The sequence below is a fragment of the Photinus pyralis genome, unplaced genomic scaffold (assembly GCF_008802855.1).
Source record: "Photinus pyralis isolate 1611_PpyrPB1 unplaced genomic scaffold, Ppyr1.3 Ppyr1.4_LG1, whole genome shotgun sequence".
Taxonomy (NCBI): domain Eukaryota; kingdom Metazoa; phylum Arthropoda; class Insecta; order Coleoptera; family Lampyridae; genus Photinus; species Photinus pyralis.
Window position 1 is genome coordinate 67,987,119 of NW_022170249.1, and position 25,958 is coordinate 68,013,076.

Genomic DNA, 25,958 nt, shown 5'->3' on the forward strand with positions numbered 1-25,958 from the left:
TACAAAGTATTAATAAATCAATTCGTTTATTTTCACAGCTAGAAAAATTTATGTACAAGTAAATACATGAAATTCGGATTAAAACTTTTGTAATTTTCATATCAGTCGTTTTAATAATTGTCAAAAACATCGCAACTAAAACACTTCTAACCAATTATCTTTTTAATCAGTCTTTTATTTACAGTCTATCATCGCGCCACCTTACAAGAACTTGGATTTACAATCACTTTTATTTTTAACGCACTATAACTCTTACTTTAAAGTGGTCAGAAACGAGTCGCTGTGGCTGTGGTTGAACGGGGTTGTGTCGCGCTCATAGGTGATCTGTTACAGCTTCCTTCTCGCAACGGTTGGATTACCTGCAGTTACATAATGCATTATAAACAATTCAAGAATCGTACAACAACGTTTAATATTAAAGATGCGTTATTGTCTCACACGTCGCGTCGTAGATATACATTTACAAACGCTGTTTCGGAAAACGTATTCTAACCTGACCATTCCCTCTGATTTTGAAAACCAGTCAGGTCCAACGAAATGGTGTGTGTGGTGTATATTAAACCGTAAATGTCGCGCGGCGACGAATAACGTTTTGCTTGCAGAATTTATCCCACTTCTGAACAAATTCTTTGAAATATAATAATTTAGGTCTGACTAAAGAATTTCGATTGAAATGAAACAGACACTTAGTAGTGGTGTGCGCTGCTGAGTTGGTGTGTAAATCGAGAACGCAACATTAATTGGAAATGATATTTACGTGCGTTGTGTGCGATTTTACAACAATGATTTAAGACACAACGTTGCTTATATCCTTTATCGACATTTTAGCTCACCCTTATTAAACCACCTTTGAAAATGAAATCAAACGAATACCACATTATGTAAACATTTACGTAAAAGGTATAGAAAATGTAGTATTACAATTAAACAAGGCGATGCTAAACTTAAGAGACGTTCTATGTCCTATTTCAATTTGCATTAAAATTTAAATGTACAAAATATACTACCAAGTGTGTGACGCTATTCAGTTTTCTTAATAAATTAGAAGTCGACTATTAAATTTTCATATTGCGTTTAGCTCCTTTCAACGGTACTAGCACAAGTTTCATTCCGACGTACATTTCCATAATACTCGTCGTAAGTCCAATATTAGGAAAAACTATTGTCGTCTAACTACCACACTAAATACTATTCAACGGAATCCCATTTTGTAACAAATTAAATAGCCTTAAATTCTGCGTCGATTGACGAGGGTTACAGGAGACAATCAAGATGTGGTGGTATTGCTTCACATTTCAATCACATGGTCCCTTCGTAATTGCAGATTTTGTGATCAGCATCAGCACTGAGTTAATTATTGATTGCCACCAAGCACTTGAGAAGAGGAATTTATTTATTATCCCGCTCTTGTTCTGGGCGCTCAACAGGCTTGCGCCCCTGCAGGAGGTCTCAAGTTGTTATCTACTACTCCGGTAATTAAGAAAACCTAATTCGGTGTAGCCAGCAGAATGCTTGAAACTGACCTAAGGAAATTCCCATCCCTGTCACAGATGAAAAATTCTTATTTCAGCCCAGGTTCGAACACCCGACCTCTGGGTATGTAGCCCCACGCTCCACCACTGAGCCGCATAGGCGGTTTGATACCATACATATTGTGATGAGTGATGTCCAATTCCACAGGAAAGACCGAATCTTAAAGCCTTCAAATCCAAGGTTACGCAGATATTCCTGTCAACTCGCAACACCATCTTATCAAGAATCACATCATACAAATAGTCATTTATTACAACCTTCAAGAACATCAGTAACTTTTTATGGGTACCCTAAAGGGACTGAAGGTATTATGAACCAAGTCAGCAGAGCGCCTTCTTCGCCAGTGATTTAAGAAGACGATGTCGTCCACAATGCCAAAAGAAAGATTCCTGTCTAACGAGAAGAATAAAGAAGACCGGCTAATTAATATCAATGTTAAAGACCAAGCTGACAAGAGGACTTCACAGTTCGCCAAGCTATTGAAGATGTGGATAATTCTCAGATTTGTGACAAGAGCCTGCTGTAGCAGTTGAGGGAGACCTTGCCCATCCTTCTTACTGCACCGGCACGCCTCAAGCGACAACATCTACCTGCTGAAACCAGGGAAAGGCCCCTTATTAAATACTTTGTGCTATCCGGGGTTGCTGAAACACTCCACCATCATGAAGGAGCACCTTTTCTTCTTCTACGCCATCCGTGGTTGCGAAGTTTGTTAAAGCCCGGACGAGCAACCCACACTTGCAGGATAAGGTGATTCAGTGCATGAGAAATATTCTTGGTTGGAGTGTACACTGGCAGGAGCACGGCCTCGACTCTTTATGAGCTGCGGTATGAGATGTTTACCAAAACTTTGGCAAATGCAACATTTAGCCGCTCATCTTTCCCTCGTACAGTTACAAGGAAAAACTCCCTCCGCGCATACCAGGAGGTACAGGCATGGTGGGGAAGGGAATAAGCCCCCTTCGATTGGGGGCTGGAATTGTCCCAATGACCACCTCAAAGGAATCTGCCCCCACCGAGGTGCTTCGCGCTATATCCTGCAATCGTAGGATGGGGTATCGAGGGCGGTGCACTTGTCGAAAGACAGGACCTAAATTGTTCGACAATTTGCCTGAAATGTAAAGGCCATGCGTGCTCCAATTTTTCTGTTTAGGGAGAAGCATCCACCACCCCTCATCCACTCAATATCTCGATGAAGGAAGAGTCTGATCGGTGTAGTCATTCTATAATATTTTAAAGTATACTAAATTACCTACAATTTGAGACTAGAGCGAGGTCTATACAGCCATTGGTTCCCAAGATACAGTTCTTCGAAAACAGAATTTTTTTAAAATCATTTTTTTTTCAAAATGGTCACTTTTTTGCAAAATAGTCTCAAATTGTAGCAAATTTAGTCTAGGTACTTTAAAAGATTATAGTATGACTATACCGATCAGACCCTTCCTTCACCGACATATTGAGTAAAAACTGAAAAAAGTCCGAAAATTTCATGGGCTTTTGGATATACCACCGATCGCACAGCACTTTGGAAATTGCAAATCTGGTTTTTTATTGTTGTTGAAGTCCTAACAACATATAAATAATTCAGAACGACCGGACCTTTTGCAAGCAGGGATGTACATCTTGATTGGACTAATTTTCTACGAAAAAATGTTATAGGACTTTTTATATTCTCCATTAAATTCTCCATAAAAATGGTCCTTAGTGTTTTTTGCATATCTCCCACCCAACGCTCGCATAGTTTTCAACGCGAAGATTAAAATGAGCCTAGCGCGTTTTTTTGCGGCCATTATCTCGAAGAGTTAATCTGAGCAAAAACCATAATATGACCTACAAATTTCGGAAAATTTAAAGGGTTGCGCAAAGATAATATTTTGTTTTCCCATGCGTTTAGTGGCTGCGACACCACTTCTGCCTTTTTTTGGAAAAGGAAAATCTCAAACTATAACTTTACAAGAAATGATTGAAATATTCAATAATCCTTCGGCGAAAGATGACATAGCAAGAGCTGGTGAGAAAGTTACACTTGCCTTATACAAGACACCCTCTTTGAACCATTACCGGTTCATTTCATTTAATAAATTAGTTGGCCAATCCAGTCACGCAGTAATTTTGCCTAGACTACCACCTACATCTGCTGCATTAGCACAACATTCATATCGGGTTTTTCATAAAATTCATACGTGGCGTGGCGAGGAAAAACTTTAACTACAACAGAATGGGGCTGGAGCAAAAGTAAAAAGAATCTAACGCCAGTGGTTATGGCTGAAGCGAAAGCTCTAACTTCAATTCTTCAGCTTAGGTATATCCTGCGGCTGTAAACAGGGGTGTGGAAAGCGATGTAGCTGTGTAAAAGATGGTTTGCGCTGCTCCACAATGTGCGCTAGTTGTCATGGGAAAAAGTTTCAATTCGATCGAGGAAAATGTATAAATAGATATATTTTAGTAGTGGAATTTACCTAACACCCAAACAATTAATTTATTTATACTAGACATAAATTATTTAAACAAGCATGCCAATTTGTTAAACGACCATTTATTTTAATCTTGCAATTTCCATCCATATCAAATTCATGTCGTGGGCATTGAGATAATGCTCTTGGTCTTTTTCCCAACAATCTTGGTGTATTTTCCAACGATCTCGGTCCAAAAATAACGATTTTGACGGTCAATAAAAATGCATAACATTATCTTTGGCATTGAATAGCATTAATAGTTTGTTATCCGTGGAGTAACACCGATTTCAACCAAATTTCACAGGGGTCAAGGGGGGGGGGTCCCACGATACTAAAAACCATACCAAACCCACCGCAATTGTTTATAACAAATAATAGCTGCCACCACGTTACGGTACACGGCATTTCGCTTTGCACCTGCTGAAAAAAACAGACAAAGCTTTACCTTCGCTTCGTTTATCGTTTGTATTCTGCTGTTTTCAAAGCAATCATGGCGTGTCAGAGCTGCTATAATACACTTCCTTCTTGTTCAGATTTGTGTAACCGCGAACGGGACCTTGTTTCTTTTTTGCAGAATCATCTGGTGCTTCCCGGACCCGTCGTCTGCCCCACGTGCAAGAAGGATTGATACCTTGCACGAGAAGACGCCCGACTTCGTTTTAGATGCCAGCGTCAGGTGAAAGTACCGAAAACTAGGAAGACGTGCTCGTTCTCTGTTACAGCAAAGAAGCGGAACTTCTTCGAGGGATCTCATCTGGACGTCCCAACCGTGTGTCGATTCATTGCGCGCTGGCTCATGGTTCACCATCCGAAGAAGAGGTTTATCATGGAAGAGCTGCAAGTTTCGTCCAGGACCTTCGTCGACTGGAGCAGTTTCTGTCGAGAGGTATGTATGGATTATTTAACACGTCGTTTTGTTCTTTTAGGTGGAAAAGTAGTAACCGTTGAGATCGACGAAGCGAAGATCGGCAAGAGGAAGAGGAAGAATCTTCGGAGGGTACGAGCGAGGCTCGGGCAACGTTTTCATCGTTCCAGTTCCGGATCGAACCACGGATACCTTGCTTGAGCTTATACGAGAGCACATACGACCTGGTACGTAGCAGACTAGTGCGATGCTTATTTTAACGTTTACATTTTTAGGCAACACTATCATTTCCGATTGTTGGCGCTCTTACCAGTGTTTAGGTACCGAAGGCTTCCGTCACCTCACCGTTAACCACAGCTTGACCTTCGTGGATCCCGACACAGGCGCGCACACCCAAAACATCGAGAGGCTGTGGAGAGGAGGAGGAGAAATTCCACGATATGGTCGCAGAGAGGCGCATATGTCAGGGTATCTTGCGGAATTCTTGTTTAAGCGTGCAGTTGTAACGAAGCACCCGGAATTTCCCCATTTAGTTTGCCGTTTACAAAGAACACCCGGTATAGTAACGACTGGTTTGGGCTTCGTTACGCAAGAAGACCGCGATATTTTTGTAACCACCGAAGGATGTTGTCCTGGCGAAAATGAGGGGCAATTAATATTCTTTGGTTTCAGCGCCGTTAATTATTTATAAGATGTTTTAGATTCCCATAATAAGTAAAATCAAGGATAGAACGAGTTCAAATCGAGTTGTTTACAAGTTTTGCAGTCCCGTCCGTATGCCTGCATGTTGCGATAAGAGTGTTAAAGCGATAGCGCCGTTTGAGAAGAAAAAGTCCAAGGGAGCTAGTTGCAGATTGGATTGATGAGTACTTAGGTTTGATTACGCTTAATTAGGTAAGCGCTGTTAATTAATGCCATGTTAATGGGCAGTAGTAAACCTTGTCAGAAACCGTCGAGAGAGGTGTCCACAGAGGCGCTGTAATTTTTCTAGTTGTTTGCAAGTTGTCCCAGATTTTTAAGATAATCACAGGAGCCGCAATTAATTAAAAACCGAATTATTTTTTACCGCTCTCGGTACGAGCACCGCCCGGCTTTGGAAATTCCCTGTTCCACTTCCACCAAAATTGGTTTCCTTTAAAAGGAAAATGCTCATTTTGGGAGGGATCTTTCTGCTTCATACTTTCGAGTTGTAAGTACGCCTTTTGATTTTTCTAATTTGCGAAACCGTATCATTCCGAATCCACCGAACCCCTTTTGCTTTACCCTTTTACCGTTTGAGCGACCGTAAGTCAATCCGTTATCCTTTCCGTTTGACTACCGTTTTGAGTTTACTTTTTTTACCTACCGTAACTTTTACCCCGTTCCGCTAAGTTTCATTACCGCCTTAAGCTTACCGTATTTTCTATCGATAGTGTTACCACCGTTTAACTAATACCACCGTTACTGAACCAAGGTAAGCGCTTAATTTTCAATTACGTTGATTAAAGGGGGGAAGTATATTCTGTTCTTCTTGTTTTTCCGCTTTTCGTTCCCCTAGACACCGCTAATTGATTTGTGCTTTATTGCTTTATTCCCTTTAGGAAATTTACCGTCAGGGCCGTCGGCCATATTTTGTTTTAGATAATCCGGAAGTGACCGCCGCCATTTTGTGGTGAACCCTGACCGATCCCTGGTTATTCCGTTCTCCACTAGAGGATACCCGGAGGCTTTCCACCCCGTCCGCGAAGACCGCACCGCCCCTTTTCCCAAGACTTCGGGGGTGCTGAGTGAAGTCTTGGTGGCGCCCGAGAGACCGACCGACCGTCCCCGGTGTAATAATTGAATTGTACAATTATATTATTGTTCGACAATTAAATGAACTTGAAATAATTGTGTTTTCCCTTATTTAGAATACCGTTCGTGCACGAGCTAAGGGGGAAGTTCGTCGCACAGTTCCTCGAACTCGCCTTATTCATGAATTCATGCGAGCTGCTGCCGACCTCTATCCACCTTCGCCTGTGCCTATCGGAGTAGATCTCGAGGAACCAGTGGCAGGACCGAGCAGTGCGCCGTGATTTCATATCGTCAAATTGTAAGTTAATACGGTTCAATTTAATTGCCTATTAATTAACCATCATTCTTTGCAGGTGCCTTTTTCCGTTTTCACTTGGCACATTGTTGTAAACCCATTTTACCAATCCTTATTTTACCGAAATTCCTACATCCTTCCCGACAAGGACGGGTTGACACCACCTCGTTGTCCTTGTTGGACGGCTGTTCAGTCGACAAAGGAAACCCATTTCCTTAATGACATGTACGTTTATCATGTATTGTTATTTAATAAAATAATTGTGGTTATATGTATATTTATTACACACCTTACCTAGCCAAATTAGCGGTGTACAGAATAAGTTAAAGAAGTTTTCTCAAGAATATTCTCTAGGTTAAAGGTTTTTTAAGAACCTCGTCTAAAATTTGCATTATGAGCAAGTACAAATTCACCTTTAAAATCCACGCCCTACTTGTGTTAAACAGGTGTGCTTAAGAAGTTGCCCACTTGCTTAGGTTAAAAGTTTTATTAAGAAATCACCTTATATCGCCATTAATTACAATTAGTCAAACAAAAGTAGCGATATTAAGCTTATAAAGATATTTCACTTTGATCTGTGCCTAGGTCGGGAAGAGGACTTCGATAATTAAACATCTTACATAAAAATTATTGAAAAATGAACGCATACACCACCTATTGCGCAATAGCCAAAGTTTTTTCCTGCTACCACGACATTTCCAATCTTTTATTTTTTTTGAAAAATGGGCCATTTGCGAAAAAAAATTCTATCATTTTCTTCAAAAACAGCCAATTTCCTACACTTTCTGAAAATTTTTTTCGAAAAATACGCTACCCCCCGGATACGAAACCGGTACCCGTCACCCCGGCAAAATGTCCCCCTGACAAAGCGTCCCGGTGCAAAGGTGTCCCTGCGCTAAAGTAGCCCGGCGCCAAAGCGGCCGCGTCAAACTGTCCTACACCGTGTTTGCAGTACCCCTGCCTCAAACCCGTATTGGAAAAACATTGGGCGCGTTCACCAGACGAAGCGCTTCATGAGCACTGCCTAAAGGCCGGCATACTTTAACAAGGTTTCTCGCGCGAGTTGATGTCTGATTGCACTGTCAATGTGTACATACCATCGTAAGTCGGGCGTACGGTGGTATTTATATCTCGACAGTGCCATCAGACAGCAACTCGCGGGAAACATCTTGCTAGAGTATTTCCACTTTTAGGTAGCGTTAATGAAGCGCTTCGTCTGGTGAACGCACCCATTGCTTGGATGTATTCAAGCATCTGCGCCCCCAGACTAACCTGACCGGCAGGAAGGAAGGAGGAAATATTTCAATTGTATCAAACCTGGTGACCGAACGTCCTACCACCAAAATTGGAAAATTTTAACAGCGCCACATTACCAGAGCAGAGTTTTGGTATCAATTTAATTCTAAAGATTCACTAACAACGTTTTAGTACTTACATTATTTTCCCTGTTGCTTATGAGTGGGGTTTCGGCAGTTGTGTAGCCATCCTGCAGATGCTCCTCCCCATTTGGACGTGGCATGTATTCCGAATAATGTTGATGCGGCACTGCTGAAGACTGACAGGAGAAGGAAACGCTATTACTGTTTAAATATGTTGGCTGCACGCACTTAGAAACATCTATTTGCGCGTAAAGCGTAGGTTCTTGGGTTCTTATCACAGACATTGGAATAGACTGTTGATTACTGTAAATTACGGGGGATAACTGCTGTTTGCCGAGGGACAATTCGGCGTAAGTTATTTCGTTGCTCTAAAAATGCATGACGCTATTAAACTATTACATAACGACCGAAACTGCTCACATTGTAACTGTCGTATACGCGTTGTTGGTGGTCATCTTCTAACGTTTGTAATCTGTTGTAATTTCTAACGGAGGAATTATTTAAACGCTCAAACGCACGCTCTTCCTCTTGATACTCGCTGTCTCCGCTATTGTGGGGAACAATATCTGGGTTTTTTTCTTCGAGACTATCTGTGCTGCTGTTTAATTCTTTACTTAATGTTTGCATGCTATTTTTACTGTTATTTTCGCCATCTCTGCACGAAAATCGAGAGTCCTTGTAGTCATCCGAAGAACTTGCACCCCGAACACGTATAACTAAAATAATGATTATGGCGACTAAAATAAGAGAGGAAACAACTCCAATTAGTATTCCGAGTATTGGGGTAATATGCAACAGCACAGGTGTGAGAGCTAAAAAAGGACTAATTAAATTTCGGCCATAAAGAGGGAAAGTCATTTACCGGTATGCTTTTCGGCGGATTTTAGTGTGTGCGTTTGTAAATAGGAGGTTGAACTTTTGCCCTTTTTATTGATGGCGTATAAACCTATCTGAAACTCCAATCCAGACTCGAGTCCGCTTACAGTAAATGTAGGAATTTTGGACGTGACGTTATTGACCAATTTCCGTGTCAACGTATCGTAGAGTTCCATAATGAATTCCTGATGTAAACCACCGTCGAAACCTTCAATGCACTCGACGTGAAGAGATTCCACGGTTTGATTTTGGATTGTACAATTCGACAGCGAATCTGGCTTGCCTAACATTACACGGCAATTTTTGCGGTTACTATTTACAATAGAGATTTACCTCACCTGCGGGATTAATGTAAAACACACACGGTTCTCTTTGATCTCCAATCTCATTACTTCCACTACAAAGCAATGTACCATAGTCACGTTCAGTCATAGGTTGATACGAAGCCGTACTTCGTGCGCGATCTGTGGCAATTAAATTCTGCGGTAGATCTACAGTTAGAAGGTTGTTATCGGTGTTATTGAATTTCCACGTGAACTGTATATCGGTCGGATTTGATTCTAATTCACAACGTATTTCCGCAATTTCTTGGCGCGCTACACCGTAAATCTTCGGTTGTCCCGGACGGCACACAGGTGCAACTGTTAAGAAACGAAAACCCTAATTAACATTAAGCTCCACCTCGTATATTATTGTCTTACATTTTACATCGAGCTGCACGACATTGCTTTCGCCATCTCCCTCTTGATTACTCCCCACGCACGTATATAAGCCACTTCTAGATCTTGTTACGTTTTGCAGCACTAAACTTTGATTACTAACTATTGTTCCAACCCCGGCGTTATTGTACAGCACCTTCGCCTGAAAAAAATACTATTAGTCTTTCGGTTTTAATAAGAAATCTCTCTTACGTTATGTCTCCAGCTCACTTTATACACCCAGGGATTCGACTTAATATTGCATTCGAAATATACGTCGACACCTTCTTTAATTGTGCTTCCGTTTAGATTACTTCCTAATTCCAGGGAAACTAAAGGAACGTCTGCAATAAGCAATATACATTTTCGTCAGAAAATTGGTTTCCGTAATACAAGTGCTAAATTACGCTCCAAATCTATGCTAATCTTAAATTAGCAGACATAAACAACCCTTTAATTAACTCGTTTGTAATTTATATCCAGTTTTTTGACTTTGAAAATTAATGAAGGCCTAAATTTCCCTTCCAGTGCGTACGATATACAATTTTAGTGGCATCTATTGCCTAGATGTACTCATTACTCATACGGATGTATTAATTTTCATGCAACGCACACCCTGCTACAAGAGACGCATTTAACTGATTACACCTGCAGTTATTAGCGTATAAAGCACAGTTGTTTTTCTTTGATAACGCTTTCTACGCTGTAAACACAATGTGTTTTTTCACACCAACTCAGCCTGTAATATTTCACATACCAAAAAAGGCGAGTGTAGGAATTCTAAAATTTATTTCAGTTGTGCACACGATGACTCATGGGGTAAATTATGGACATGAGGGAAGATGAAGAAAATCAAAGAGGAAGGTAATTTGGTCGTCCAATTTATGTTAAATGGCAATTTATTTGAATGAAACTGTATTTAATTAAGTCTTATCCAACTTAACGAAATATACAACCCCCGCTTCCTTTATTTATCGCTTTATTCCATAAATTTTATGAAGAGAAAGCATGCATGACGCCTTTCTATCGATTTTTAGCGCATTTCAGTGACTGTCGGTCGCCTTTTATAAATCGCTTGAGATCGTCGAACCTTGAGGCATTAGATTCGTATTATTGAATTATTTCTCTACCGCTTAGTCTGAAAATTATGGAGTATTGTGACCAAAAGGTATCAAAACTGTAAATTATGCATCAATTTCGTTAAGAAAGCGTCTACACGTTTTAGCTGAAGGTGCTGGTTTTTTATAGAGGTACAATGTACACAGTTTAAAATTTGGTTTTGAACTTAAATTAAAGTGAGAACAGCAGTATACGCAATAATTTTTCCTGTGTATCCTAACAAATACAATGTTAATGGTAGCGCTGTAAATAAGTTAATCGCAGTTTCAACAATTACCGATGGTGAAACTGTAAGAAAACGAGTTGGGCGCTTCGTTACGAAAAATGTCGTGCCGAAAGAATTTGTGTTGGTACTGCGAATTGAAGATAGAAGCTGCCGTTACCATAAAAAAAAGCTGTAATTAATTCGCCGCTTGCAACCATTCCCGTCAAGATATTTCAACTATTTTTATTGCATCCGAAAGCTCTTGTCATTATTTTAGAATTTCCATCCCGTTAAGTAATTATTAGATGATTTTGGTTACCTGTGTTAATTTAAAACGGGGATTAGAACTACATGGCCATGTAGGTTTACGCCGATATTAGTTTTGATAAGCGACCTTTATGCCGACCTGAGGAATTCCAATAAAAAATTAGCCTTACTGGAGTATCGACTTTAGAAATTTCAATTAGTGCAATTAACAGTAGGTAAAAAAATGTCTAGCAGTAAACGTTATAACAAATAGACGTGTGCGGTGGGGGGGGGGGGGATATTGATAATTTTATTTTTAGACGAAAGTTTTGTTGCAACGGAAAAAACTAGAGATCAAAAGCGGGATAAAATTGGAGTGATTTTATCTTATACTTTTGATCGAGTTTTTTCCAGGATGCAACAAAATTTGAGTGAATTAAAAATAAAATTATCCTGATTTAAAACCAAGATCGAGTGCTTTTGATGGAGATTAATACAAGCAATAAATTTCATAACCACTATATTTTACTCATTCCTACACGCATTTTTATCACTGATAAAAAGCTACCTAGTTTTTAATCACTTAAAAAATCTTCTGATTGGTTAGAAACAATCACCAAGCTAATTGGTCGAATATTAATATGGAGTGTATTATTCCTATGTGAAAAACACTTCCTGTTTTGCTTCAAATTAGCAAGCTCAAAATCTCCTCTTTGTGGCTCATGGTCAAGGGAAAGCTCCTCAAAGACATCTGCTTGCACATCGGGTGGACACTCAACATAATCCATACTATCATAAAGGTAATATAATTTACTTTTTTGCAGTTTCTCCCTGTCGCTTCTATTTTATTTTTTGAGAGATATCTGTTGGTATAAAACTTCTTCCATTCCGGATCTAGTGCGCGTTTCCTTTTCTTTGTTTAGCTTTCGAAAATCCATTAAATACGTTTTCTTGATTTTAACGAGATGTTATACGGTTGATAAATGATTGAATTGAAGTTGAGGATATTGATATCATGGGAGCAGATGGTGGTAGGATGAATGAGCAAGGAGTTATTAATGGCGATGGAGGTGGTGTAGAATTACGCACACATGTTTTTCGGCGTTGGAATAATCGGTTGGCTACTGGCTAGTCCCAGTGATCCTGAATGTGCACCATTTAGCATTTAAGATTTTTACCAGAAACCATTGCAAACTGGTAGTATAGTGTTTTCCCCTAATTATGCAACAAGTTGACACTAGTATTCCTCTTTGCCCACTTGTTTTGTTTTGGTAATTATAAATTTAAATTGTGAAAAAAATTAGAACTATTCAGTTAGCAATTATGTGCGCAGTATTTGTAAAAGTTCATTCTCATGTTTTTCTCGGGTCTTAGATAAGTTTTCTTATCGCTGCAAAGCTAATTAGTTTCGAGATAAGAGCGTAGCCCCGAAGTTTAACACAACTACAGATTAATCGAAGACAGCGCATTATTTTTCTAAAGGAAGGAGGAAGGTAGTTGGAAAGGGAATAGGTTTTAAATAAGCGAACGGGACATTAATGGGGGCTCTTTTTTGGTGGAAGACGTGAATCGAGTTTTTTTTGGACTTTGAAATGTAGCCGTATGTGAGCTTATTTGTTTGCAAAAGACTCAGTTTTGTCGTCATCGAGGCTTTTCGAAGAAGTCCAATAAGAAGATATCTAATACGTCGACATTTACGTGAACGTTTAAGTCGAGTTAATAATAATAATAATTTATTAGCGCTAATAACAAGACTGTTTTACGCAAGTCGGTTAGTTAAGAGTTAAGCAAGAGCGTGTTTTATGTTTACGAAGAAGTTCTCTAAAGCCAGTTAAAGGGAGCTTCTGTCCACCATCAAAGGACCAGTACTATAACTGAAGTATAAAAGTGAAGTTTCGATGCAATATCACCTGGTGTTTTATGTGCATCATTTATTATAAATCGCAGTTACGACCGGTGATTTTTTTTTCTTCCGCATCAACCGCTAGGGTTATTAGCGGTGTAGTGTTATTTTATGAGTGTGGTGAGGGTGTGTTGGTGAGGGTGTGTTGGTGTATCTGTATATGTGTGTATTTCCTTTTCTCTTCTATGTGTGTACAATTTGGTGTTTTGGTTAGTTGGGTTTTTGTACTAGAGATTCATATTGTGATTTGGTTGTTGGTTATAAATTTCACGATTTCTTTGCAACTCTCGATGTCGGTCAGTGCTTTTAAGGAATTTGTGTTGGAGCTGTGTGTAATCTGGACATCTGAAGAGAAGGTGTTCGACCGTTAATCTTGTTTGGCATGTGTCGCAGTTAGGGGGGTCTTCGCGGGTGATTAGGAAGCTATGTGTCATTCGTGTGTGTCCTAGCCGTAATCTGTTGATTATGACCTGAGATCTTCGTTTTGTGGGTATAGGCAAAGTGGGTTGTGTTAGGGGTTTCACTTGTTTAAGATGGGTGTCTGTCAGATTCCATTTCTCCTGCCATTGGTTGTTGATGATTTTCCGAAACTGGTTCTTTAGGTCGTTTGGCAGGAACAAATCTGTGATTGGTGTGTTTTGTGTTGTAGCTTCTTTAGCTGTTCTATCTGCATCCTCATTCCCGGGGATTCCGATATGTGATGGTGTGCATAGGAAAATTATTGAATTGGACAGGTTATCGATTTTTCTTCGAATTTCTTGGACGAGTGGGTTTTTGGGGTATATTTGTCTTAGGATTAAGATCGAGCTGAGGGATTCTGTGCATATCACATAGTTTTCTTGTTGATGTAATGCTATGTAGTTAATGGCTTGTAAAATTGCGTAAAGTTCTGCTGTGAACGTGCTGCACAATGCAGGCAGGCGGAACTTCCCTTTGCTTTTTGGGGTGATAATTGCTGCTCCTATTCTGTTGCCTGACTTAGATGCGTCGGTGTAGATGATGGAATAATTTTGGTACGATTGAATGATGCGGTTAAATTCGGCTAGTATCAGTGCTGGTGGTGTTTCTGTTTTTGGATGTTTGGTCAGGTTTAAGTTCGTATTTATCGCTTGTTGAGTCCACGGTGGGGTAACAGTGTTAAACCATGGGAGAACTTTTTTTGGAATGGAGAAGTTGGTTTCTTTTTCCAAGCGATTTATCCTTTCGTATAAGGGGGGTGAGAGGTTTTGGTTTTTCGAGAATTGATTTTTAAATTTTTTGAAAAAAGTGGAGGAGAGGCTGTTGGGGTTTCTTGTTCTGTGAGCTGCTGTGTTAATGGCGAAGTTTAATGTGAGAAACTTTCTACGAAAAACTAATGGAGGTTCGTTGGCGAGACATAGCATGCTGGTAGTTGGGCTAGTGCAAAAGGCTCCTAGTGCAATTCTTATCGCGGAGTGTTGAATTGTGTCGATGATTTTGATATGAGATTTCCTTGCTGTCGCGTAGGAAATACTTCCGTAGTCTTAATTTTGATCGAATTAGGTGTTGGTAGATTTGTAGGAGGGTTTTTGTGTCGGCATCCCAGTGGTGGCTTGAGAGTACTTTTAACAAGTTTATCGCTCCATAACAAGATTTTTTGAGATATTCTATATGAGGTTTCCAGTTTAATTTTTGGTCGAAAATAATGCCTAAAAATCTAATGGTTTTTTCAAATTTTAGTTTTCCCGTATAATTTTAGGAGTGGAGATGATTTTGGTGGTTTTTTGGTGAAGGAAATGCATTTCGTTTTTTCGGTTGAGAATCCAAAACCGGATGTTTTTGACCAATTTTCTAAGCCAGACAAAGTATTTTGTAGGATTTTTTGTATATAGTGGATGTTTTTGCCTTTCACATATAACGGGCGATCAAAAATGAGTTGCTGTCGAGTCGCCTTTGGAAGTGCAAGTTAAATACGATTTTCCATGTAAACAAAAATTTCAAAGGCGACTCGACAGCAACTCATTTTTGATCGCATAGTATTACGAGATCGTCGGCGTATAAGTTGGCCTTCACTGGTGTTGAGATGTTTTCCACACAGTTGTTTATGGCGATGAGGAATAGTGAGGTGCTGATGACCGATCCTTGTGCGATGCCGTTTTCTAGAGTTCTCTGGGTGGATAATTTTCCGTTTAATTTGATTTTGAATTTCCTGTCGTTGAGGAAGTTTTTGACAAAGTTGTATATACATAGCGATCAAAAATGAGTGACCGTCGAGTCACCTTTGGAATTTTTGTTTACATGGGAAATCGTACTTAACTCGAACTTCCAAAGGCGACTCGAAAGTCACTCATTTTTGATCGCCCGATATTTCCGCTTAGTCCGTTGTATTTCAAAAAGTTGAGGATTGGATAGCTCCACGTCATTTCGTACGCTTTTTCTAGGTCGAAAAAGATTGCAATAACGCATTGTTTCGATTGATGTATTGTTCCATCGTTCTTTATTTTAAACGTGTTGTGTGATGCAAAATGGAATCAAAGAAAATCTTATTTTAAACACGTATTTTTATTAGGTCCTATTGCGGCTATCGATTTCGACCTTATAAGGTCATCTTCAGGCCGAGCGTCATACGGTGAAATGAGGAAGCATGTAATATTATTAACGGTGTTGTATGTATTAGTTATCAGGAAAGATATTTTTAAGTATACTTAGCCGCAATAGGACCTAATAAAAAAACGTGTTTAAAATAAGATTTTCTTTGATTCCATTTTGCAACGCATTGTTTGTTTGCAAAAGCTTCGTTTATCTCTGATTCAAGCTGAATTATGTTGTCTTGTGTGGATCGGTGTTTTCGGAAGCCATTTTGAGAAGAGTTGAGAAGATTGTTGTTTTCCAAGAACCAGACTAGTCTGTTGTTCACGATTTTCTCTAACAATTTGCTTGTGGTGCATGTGAGGGAAATGGGGCGATAAGAGGAAGGTTCGTCTTTTTGTTTGTTTGGTTTCGGAATTGGGATTATCAAAGATTCGGACCAGGAGGAGGGAAATTGATTACAAGTCCATATCTTATTGTAAATTTCCAGTAACACTTGGAATGATTTTGTGGAGAGATTTTTCAGGAAGTCGTAAGGAATGTCATCAGGACCAGGGCTGGAATTTTTTACTTGTGCTAGTGCGTCTTGTAGCTCGGTTATGGTTAATGGAATATTAAGAGGATGTTGAGGATTATCAGTTTGTGGGGAGTTTTCTGGTTTTCTTTCTGTCATTTGTTTGAGTAGTAAGAATTCTTGATCGTAATTTGAGTTGCTGGAGTTTTTGTGGTAGTGATCTGCCATGCACTCTAGAATTTCGCCCTCGGAGAGTATTATTTGATTGTTATTCTTAAGCAATTTGATTGGCAAAGCTGGTGATAACCCTTTGATTTTCTTGACTTTCCTCCAGACTTCGGATATTGGAGTGGAGGGTTTCACAGAAGAGACATCATTTATCCAGGATTCTTTCTTGCTTTGCTTGATTTTGTACCGTGTTATGGCTCGCAGCTTCTTGAAGCTTAATAGGTTATCTAGAGTGTTATGACGTTTGAGGCGGTTAAAAGCGTGTTTACTTCTCTCAAGAGCTTTTGAGCACTCCGAGTTCCACCAAGGGAGTGGTTTATGATGAGGTGGATTTTCAGATTTGCCGACAGTTCTTTTTTTCAGCTTATTTGGTTGATTGATGCTGAATAAATTTGTTTCATTTATACATCGTTAGTTTTGTGTTTAATCGAACCCAAATTACGACCTAGAAAAGTTTTCATATTACATTTTTTTATTTCGTACCCAGAGTTACATTAAGCGTTAATTAAAATTGTTTTAATAAATTCTTTGAAATTTTGGAGGCGGTTGAGCAGCTTCACTTTGTGCAATTTGATTATTTATCGAGTGTGAATATTAGTCAAAACAGATAATAAATAATCAAACTGCACAAAGTGAACAGCCATCCCGGTATTATTCCGTCATTTGCAATACTATGATGGGCGTGATCTTTACATTAGAAACTACCTACAACTAGTAACGTAGTTTAGGAAGTAATTACGTACACGTATAACGAAATGAATTTTTAGTTTTATGTAGAATAAAACCTAAAAGTGTAATGCTTACGAAGAAATTTAGTGATCTCATAAATAATCCCCAAGCGCTACTTTGGCCATTACCGAACTTCTTTTGAAGTTAATTAACTTCATATTTAATTCTAAATCCTAATAAACTCACGATTAAAAGTTGGTAAAAAATTGCAAGTGTTAACTCTCTCGTGTGCACTTCGTAACTTTTGACGCCAATAACAAGGAATAATAAACTTGTATAAATAATTAACGACATACGCAGTAGGCATGCCGGGCACGTGAAGCTGTTTTGATTCCGCAGCGTTTTCATAAAATAGTGAATATTTTTAGGGCGAATTTCATAAATTACAATTTTATGAAAGAATGCAGTGAACAGCTTCCGTCGTCGCTCTCATTCTTCCATATTTTCGACTTGTTAAAGTTTCTTTTTTGAGCGTACAAAACGTGAAGAATATTTGTAATTCGTTGTTAAGTTTATCAATGGATTTTAAAGGTCTTTGTCGATTGTTTTCTGAAAATTTGAATACCTTCTTTGCTGGTACTTTCTTTTAAACTTGCCAGACAATCAATTAAATTAAGTTTATTCCCTTTGAAAACGAACGTTCAATACAATTCTCTTTTCTATCTGTTGACGGCTATAGAGAGGTTCTGCTTTGGATTATAAAAGTAATAGGCCATTCCAATTGAAATTGGATAGATACCACAAATATTTCAATAAAAAAATTAAGAATGTAGGGGTTTTTATAATTATAATTGCTGAATATGTTCACCTTGTTTATAAAATACGAGTACATGTTGAAGAGGTCTGTTGGCAGTAACTTTCAAATCTTATTTTTAAATTGGCGATTGCTGATTCATCTTTTTATGGATGAATGTTGGATGCGTCTTGAATTCTAATTTCTGTTGAATTATTGATTATGGAGTACACAATTATAATAAATAGAATTCTTTAGATTATTCGCGCGTTTAACATGTAAAATCGTGATTTATCTATTATTGCCATTTAATTTTGACACAAAATTCAGCAAAGAAAGATAAAGACCAACGCCAGACCAGCAGCACTTTCATTTTCAATATCATCATTTATTTATATCTGATATGGTTGGTTACGGAATGGAACAATTAATGCTTAAAACAACATTCTAGTCCTAGAAGTGAAAACATTAAAACCTTTTAAGTATTTTATGTGATGCACACGTGTAAGTCATTGTGCACGGATTATTACTTGTTGAAAAATCCTCGTAACTTTTGAATAGATGGCTCCATCTATTGTTTAAATGCCCCATATATACCCATATTTTATTGATCTTTGGCAACTGGATATAATAAATTGGGGATTGTGGTAGTGAACGGATTCACCTAAAACCAATAGGGAGGATATAATTGCGTTTTTTGCGTATCGTAAGTATCGCCATTTGCATTTTCCGTAATTGAAGTGTATTTTTTCTTTAGGCTCGACTGTCATCTGTTATACGGCAATTTTCCATCGACAATTGTTGCTTCATTAGCCCTCTTGTTTAACAGGTATGTACATTTTAGGGTATCCAAGAGAGGGGATACTTTTGATTTCTTTTTTTTAGTTTTAATGTTAAACGGGCCCGACATTATCAGTTCTAATAAGCGCCTTAATTCAGAAAGTAACTTCCACCCTACACACGAATCAATTTCTTTCTGTTAATGTAAAATTTCAGTAGGAAGTTCAAGTCGTAATCGAAGATGTCACGGAAATGTGTTGCTGCCGCTCTAATCGTGGTGTTGTCGCAGAACAAAAAGAGAAAAGGGATGAAAGAATGATACAAAAAACGTGGTACATCTAACCATATGCTTTTATTCAAAGTAGGAGAGGAGGATATCAAGGGAGAGAATCAAGATTTAACACGAGACCAAGAAGCATAGAACGGTTGTCAGCCGAGGTTTCTAAACAGCGATCAGTGAAATCTAACTTACTTGAGAGAGGAGTTATGTATGCTACTAGATGTGCAACCTCAACTCCTACATCAGCCTGTGATGATGACCATATTCTACCCTAAATCTTATCCATACTGCTATATAATCATTATCATCTTTTACTATTTTTTAACTATTGTTGCAAATACCCTATTGTATCATATCCTGTATGTATCTGAATACAGTCTAATGTAATTATCTAGAAGGAATTATCTAATGACAGAGGTTGATATCAATCTCTTCTGAGTATGTCTTTATATTGAAGATCAATAAAACTGATTCTGACGATTTTCAAAATTATTTTCTAATAAACGACAGAACTCCCAATCTGAAATCAGAAATTGTGTCGAAAGTGAAGGTGCCAGATTTCTAAAAAGCATAACTGCAGTTGTTTATTACTGTGAATGTTATTGGTCAACAGAATTTAATTAATTAGGTAAATGCAAATTCAAAGAATAAAAATGTTACATATCGGAAACTTTAACGATGAATTGGAAGAGAACCTCTGGTTTTTAAACAAATAAATAATAACTACCACCAAGATCGCGACTGTCAATTTGGATAACATTTGTATCCAATGATGCTCTCTTTATTTTGGTGCGGATAGACGAGTGGAGACGCACGACACGTATGCAGTTTTAACGCCTACGGTTAGGAACTGAGCCTAGGAGTTTCGTCCAAGCCTGGCGCGAAATATAATTACCTCAGAATATTATTTTTTAGTATCTCGAAATATAAAAATGACATCGTCGAAGGAGAGCGGAAGAATTGGGTAAGATTATAAATGAAGCTGTTGTATTACAGATACGCTACGCAGCCGAGATTATTCGGAAGATTTAGAAACGCTTAAGATATTTTAGAAGACGTATTCCAGTAATTTGAATCGCAGATGAATAAGTGCTTCCTCAAATCAGAAGACGTTCTTGAATCGACACAGTGAACGGTTACAATCACAATATAAATGGCCCCATTGCAGTTCTGTGAATTTAGCAGAGATTTTTGAAGATCAAAATTTAAACATCGACAATATATCTTGACATGATGTTCCACCTTCTACAATAATATCACGTACAACTACCTAACTAACAACAACTAACTTCGGTGATCTGGGGAACAGGCCGAAGACAAGGCGTACAGAGACTCTTTTGGATAACTTGACAGAGGAACTTACCTTTGCACTAGTGACGAAGTTAAAGATGAACAAGAAAAATGATTTTGCATGTGTTGTAGAACACCTAACAAAAAATCCTGGAAATGGTTAAAAGTCGTTCGGAACGTTTTGTTTAGCCAGAATCAAAAGGAGACCTTTGATGAAGATCATGCACTGGCACTGTATACTTCATTGAGTTTGTCCAAATGGAAATACATGTGTTTAAGGCAGCCTCTGTTAGATTGGGATTCTAGTTCTCGATTTATGTGATCAAGTACTTTTATGGTCAGCCTAGACTGCCACTGAAGGTGGTTTCCAAATACTTCATTATATGGGAGAATCCAAAGTCTTCCTGAACTTATTCTTGCAGGCCCATTAAGTTAGAAGACTTCCGAAAACATTACGCAAAAGAAGCTATTTTGAAAGAAGAAATTGAGAATTTGACTACTACAAAATGGAACTTCGATTAAGTCACGAGCTTCACATGACAATGATCGATGGAAAAGTGGCCACTATTTGTAATGTTTGCCTTGGTATACCGAGTGAAAAGAACAAGGCTGTCAGAAACCTGCTTAGAAAGATGTTATGAATACGGACAGGAATTCAAACAGCAGATGGGGCTACTTGTGGATGTTGTCAAGCAAGGGTTAGCAACCACAAACGACGCGACGGTGACACCACCAGATTTTTTTAGAAAATAAGAAGTCTGCTGAGATTACCTACATATATTGAACAAAATCTATTGAACCGGTTTGCAGTTATTCTTCAAGCAATTTCATCTGGGTATGGCTTATAATTATGGTCACTTTGGCTGTTCGGTCGGTCGGGCGTTGGGCTGCAAATGTTTTTTAAGTGTAACTCTCGAAGGAATCATCGTCGAATGTGTTTGTCGTTAATAGAGGGTTCGAATTAACACACAATTTGTGTGAATTTGAACAGATAACTTTTATTTTACAAACACAGAAGACAAATAAAGAAAAAGAACCATCACCAAATAAATAAATAATAAATCACTGTCGTGTTACAATGGACATTATTGTTCAAAACAAATCTGCAATTATCTACGAAATAAGACTTATAATTACTTACAGTTCTTTTTCTCGAGGCAAAAATATCCAAATAAAGTTCGTACACCCAACCAATAATTAAACTAACTGAAACGCACAGACACATGAAGAATTGTGGCGCGCACTAAACTTGTTTCTACTACTACCTTCATCCGATTAAAATGCGGTAAAAATTTTATCCTTGTGCTTGGAAAGACGTAACCCGCGTCAACTCGAAAAAAACCGCCGCCCGACGCTCCCACTCTAATTGATTGTAAAAACGCTGTCCAACGAACACAGCGAACACGAAATCCAGACCGGCCTTTAACTAACAATAAAACTCAAACTTTAATTACAATTCTTCTCAACTCAAAACGAAATCGGCCACGAACTGGGGGAACACAAACTCCTTCTGTTCTAACAACAAGTCACTCAAGACTTGGGACTAGGCCAAAAACACACACTTCTTCAAACGGCCCAGAACTCGGCCTCGATCTTTTTATACGACGAACAAAATAATAGCTATTTGTGTATTAAGAGCGCAAAATGATATATTGTCGATTGAAAGAGACAGTTGACGCGCGACGAAGGAGCGCGGCAATCTCTTGAAATCGACAATCAATTTGCGCTCGAATTACACACAAGATTTTTTCTACAATCGATCAGTTCACATATTTCCAGAAATTTAAATTTCTCACTCAAATCGTTTTAATCTTATGCCCAAATGAAAGATGTCATTTACTCGTTGTCATTGGATACTCTGAGCAATGCATATTTGATTTATAGTTAATAATTGGGAGAGCGAGCGTTTTTTTCTATTTTGTCGCTTATAAGCGACAAAGTGACATTCCTCGAAAAAGATGACGTTTGCGTTGTCAAATACGAGCGCAAATGCCTACTTTGGATATCGATTGTAGAAAAATACTGTTTTACAACGGACCGCAGATTGGCTTCGGACTTCAACAAAATTTAAACGGTCAGCACTTTGGTTTCGTCCTTAAAATTCGTAAAACTACAAACTGCCTAGAAACGAACACTAGCAAATCCATAACACCTAGATATGGCACGTAGACCTAAATTCTACCTCAACATACAATTTTTTTACTGATTAAAGCAAAGTTATCTCCAAACAACTACCTTTATCTCTCGCAAATAAAAGAAAAACTGAATAAATCAACTCAAAGCTGTCACATACGCCTTAATGTGTACTTGACAACCAAAAATTACGGGCATAAATAATTTCTTTATCTAGCAATTCCCCGAAAACCTAGTCACTTATACAGAAAATACAACGTTGGTTTACTGCACGCTCTATTTGGAAAATTGTTTTGTGTTAATGAGTAATTAAATTCACCACAATAAACAGAGAAAAACGAAATTTTGTCTCCAATGAAACACCCGAATCAATTCCAAATGTCTTAATTCAACCAACAACGTCCTGAATGACATTGTTTACACAGCATTTTAATTAATTACCGAAGCCAGGTGAGGGACGCTGTGAAATAGTTTGTAGAAGAAAAACAGAAATACCAAAAAGTCACAACTTTTCAACAGCAAAACTGTCATCATCAGCGCGCGAGTTCTGATTGGCCTGATGGGCCTCCATCACTACTCAATGGGAAACCGTTTGCCTTAACGACCCTTAAACTTTCATAACAATCTAATTCACTCTTACTTTTTATTTGCTTAACTAGAGAAATACAGTAATTTTCAAACATAATATGTGGAGCAACGAAAGATGACCAATTCGTCTGAAAGTAGTACACAGTTCCCTCCTTGAAAATCGTAGTCACGTATCATCGGGAAATATTCTAGATAACAATAAGACGTAGAATGGCATAGACAAAGACCGAAATAGTTATTTATATCAAGTCCAGAAAACGAGCGTTTGCCAATATAAGTAAATTTGCCCACCGAGATCCATTTTTATGGACATGTGCTGCATAAGATTTTTATGTCAAAGTAGTGGAAAGTTCGAGGGAAACAGTGAAAATGTTCGATTTAAAATTTCCGCTTTAACCTTGCATATAAAATGTCATTTTATTACTCGCATCCGAAACCTGAAGTTGCACTGCAGCGTTAACATTTTAATTTACAACTACGTGAAACTTATAAAAACCGAAATCTCATCAGGAATTTCTAAATTGCTAGCAGGATAGATAATGGAATTAAAAAACGGTTCTACTGAAAAGTAGCAAGATGGGGATTTCATTTTCAGCGAACGTGTAAAGTACTTGGTATAGCAGGTACAGAAGGGAACAGAAAGTATTTGCTATCCATCGCAAACTGCTTTGTTTCCTACCTCAAGTAGAAAGAAAGAGGGAAGAAAGGAAGGAGAGCAATTGCGTCCATTTTCATCTTTGGTGACGCGTTATTGGAACGTGTGGAGATGAGCACCGTAGATGACTGGACCACAATAATAAGCCAAGAGAAGCTGGGTTACAAGAGATATGAGATTTGAGGCAAAAGCCGGCTCGACTTATTCAATATATCTGATGATGATAAAAAGTATTTTGAGTATCTCGAAGTTATCGGACAATTCAGCCAGGGAAGCAGTACCGGTTCTGAAGTCATAGCAGTGCTATACGTCGAATACCTCCTGGTCCACGGCAATCACAGGCTTCCGAAGATCGTCGTACAAACGATGTGTAACAAGTACTTGAAGTTCACATACTTTCATGACCATCCGGTATCTGGAGGCGCTTCGTTACGAAAAGCGTCGTACCGGAAGTATTTATATTGGAATTGAAGATAAAAGGTAAAAAAGTAATTGATTTAATTCTAGAGTTGTGTTTCATCCGCCGTTACCTTAAACAAAAGCTGTAATTAATTCACCGCTTGCAACCGTTCCCGTCAAGATATTTAAATTATCTTTGTTGCATCCGAAAGCTCTCGTCATTTAAAAGACGAGGTGAATATTTTAGAATTTCAGCTTCCGTTAAGTCATTACCACCAGTTATGGTATCCAATAGTGCATGAAAACGAGAATTAAAACTGCAGTTTACACGGCTATCACTTTGACAAGAGACATTTTTACCCGACAAGAGACAATGGGGGTTAATTAGAAGTATTAATTTAGAAATTTTATCTCGCCCAATCAAAGTTAGTATAAATAACAGTAGCTAATTTAATGAGTTGCAGTACATAGCATCCGATTAAATCGTGAGTGGTTTCATTAGAAGCGCGCTTAATCGAAACTTTGGAGTACGTCCCAGATATTAATGACTAGAAGCCGAGAAATTTGTTAAATAAGTTTTAATTTTTGGGCGTGCTTGCATCTTTGCTAGTTACATTTGTAAGTACCGTATTAATTTTGGATACTTTCTATGAATTTATTTTGCATTTATACCGTTTAATTTTTGCTTCTATATTAAATCGACTGCACCGTATTTACTTTTTTTTTGCTTTTTCTTGCGCCACAACTTCTACTGCTCCGTTTAATTGCAAAGTAAACTTTTTCTGTTTTATTTATAAGGGGGGATATTGTTTCGGTTTCCTGCACTTGATTTCCCGTAGGCACCGCTAATTAATTTGTGTTTTTGTTGCTTTAATTCTACTAGGGAACTTGCTGTATTGGCCGTGCGCCGTAATTTTGTTTTAGTTCTTCCGAAGGGACCGCTGCCATTTGCTGAACTTGTCCGATTCCTGGAGGTGCCGTTTACCTGGAGCTTCCCTAGCTAACCATATCCGTTTACCGGTCGATAAGGTGTTCGAGAAACTCGAACTCAAATCTTTCATCGCCACAAGAGCCAAATATCAAAAATTAAAGAACACTATACAAATTTTTATTCATGTCATCGCAATCTACATAAAAAAGCATTTCTTCTTTCAATTTTTAAATATTACGATATCAAGATGACCCTCCCTCTCCCTCTCTCAACAAGCACTTATCAAGGCGCCTCCGGAAATTTTCCATAACGTCTCGTAACATTTGCTGAGGTATTCTAGCAATGCCTTTGCAAATGTTTTCGTTATCGGCATAGAAACCCTTTCAACGTGAATGTTTGGTCTGTATTCAGGAATAAGTTCTTCATTAACTTTTCAGTACTTTGGATACACGAGTCCGATGTTTCCCGCGAAAAAACCAATGTACTTATACATACAGTCAAAATGGGCAACGCTCTGTAAGTGCGCTAGGAATTAATGTATAAGGCATTCAATATTATCATACGGCAGCTGCTGACGTCGAAGAAATAATCAATTTATATGCAATTATTTTATTTGCATTGTTGCAGAAGCGAAACTCTCGCAGCATTTGCCAATAATGGTGTCATATGGATAACTCCATGCAACGTTATCCGTATAGATTCAAGGTCCGTGAAGTTGGAGTGTCGACTTGAAAGGAATTAAGTTCCAAGTATCTCATAATTTTGTACTCATTTTGTGCTAATTTGTGCTGCCAATTTAAAAT

The 25,958-nt window shown here is 38.4% G+C and overlaps 1 protein-coding gene and 2 long non-coding RNA genes across 5 annotated transcripts in view; 2 read left to right on the forward strand and 1 right to left on the reverse strand.

Annotated features, from left to right (window-relative positions):
* Nucleotides 1-25,958, reverse strand: part of LOC116160015 (nephrin-like) — a 231,959-nt gene continuing 206,001 nt past the window's right edge. For both annotated transcript variants that reach the window (XM_031473165.1, XM_031473239.1), the window contains exons 8-14: nucleotides 10,089-10,219; nucleotides 9,879-10,038; nucleotides 9,516-9,818; nucleotides 9,164-9,460; nucleotides 8,722-9,113; nucleotides 8,358-8,669; nucleotides 1-359 (exon numbers count right to left, since the gene is read on the reverse strand). In XM_031473165.1, coding sequence (XP_031329025.1) covers nucleotides 267-359; nucleotides 8,358-8,669; nucleotides 8,722-9,113; nucleotides 9,164-9,460; nucleotides 9,516-9,818; nucleotides 9,879-10,038; nucleotides 10,089-10,219 — 1,688 coding nt within the window. In that variant the 3' untranslated portion in view covers nucleotides 1-266. The remainder of the gene's footprint in view (nucleotides 360-8,357; nucleotides 8,670-8,721; nucleotides 9,114-9,163; nucleotides 9,461-9,515; nucleotides 9,819-9,878; nucleotides 10,039-10,088; nucleotides 10,220-25,958) is intronic.
* LOC116160416 lies at nucleotides 4,400-5,476 on the forward strand. The gene is made up of 2 exons (XR_004143223.1): nucleotides 4,400-5,081; nucleotides 5,130-5,476. It is a non-coding gene; the product is annotated as an uncharacterized LOC116160416 (long non-coding RNA).
* On the forward strand, nucleotides 5,792-7,153 carry LOC116160480. Of its 2 annotated transcripts, none has more exons than XR_004143245.1 (3): nucleotides 5,792-6,679; nucleotides 6,744-6,925; nucleotides 6,981-7,153. It is a non-coding gene; the product is annotated as an uncharacterized LOC116160480 (long non-coding RNA). The 2 variants fall into 2 exon arrangements; XR_004143233.1 differs by having other exon boundaries at nucleotides 5,792-6,665.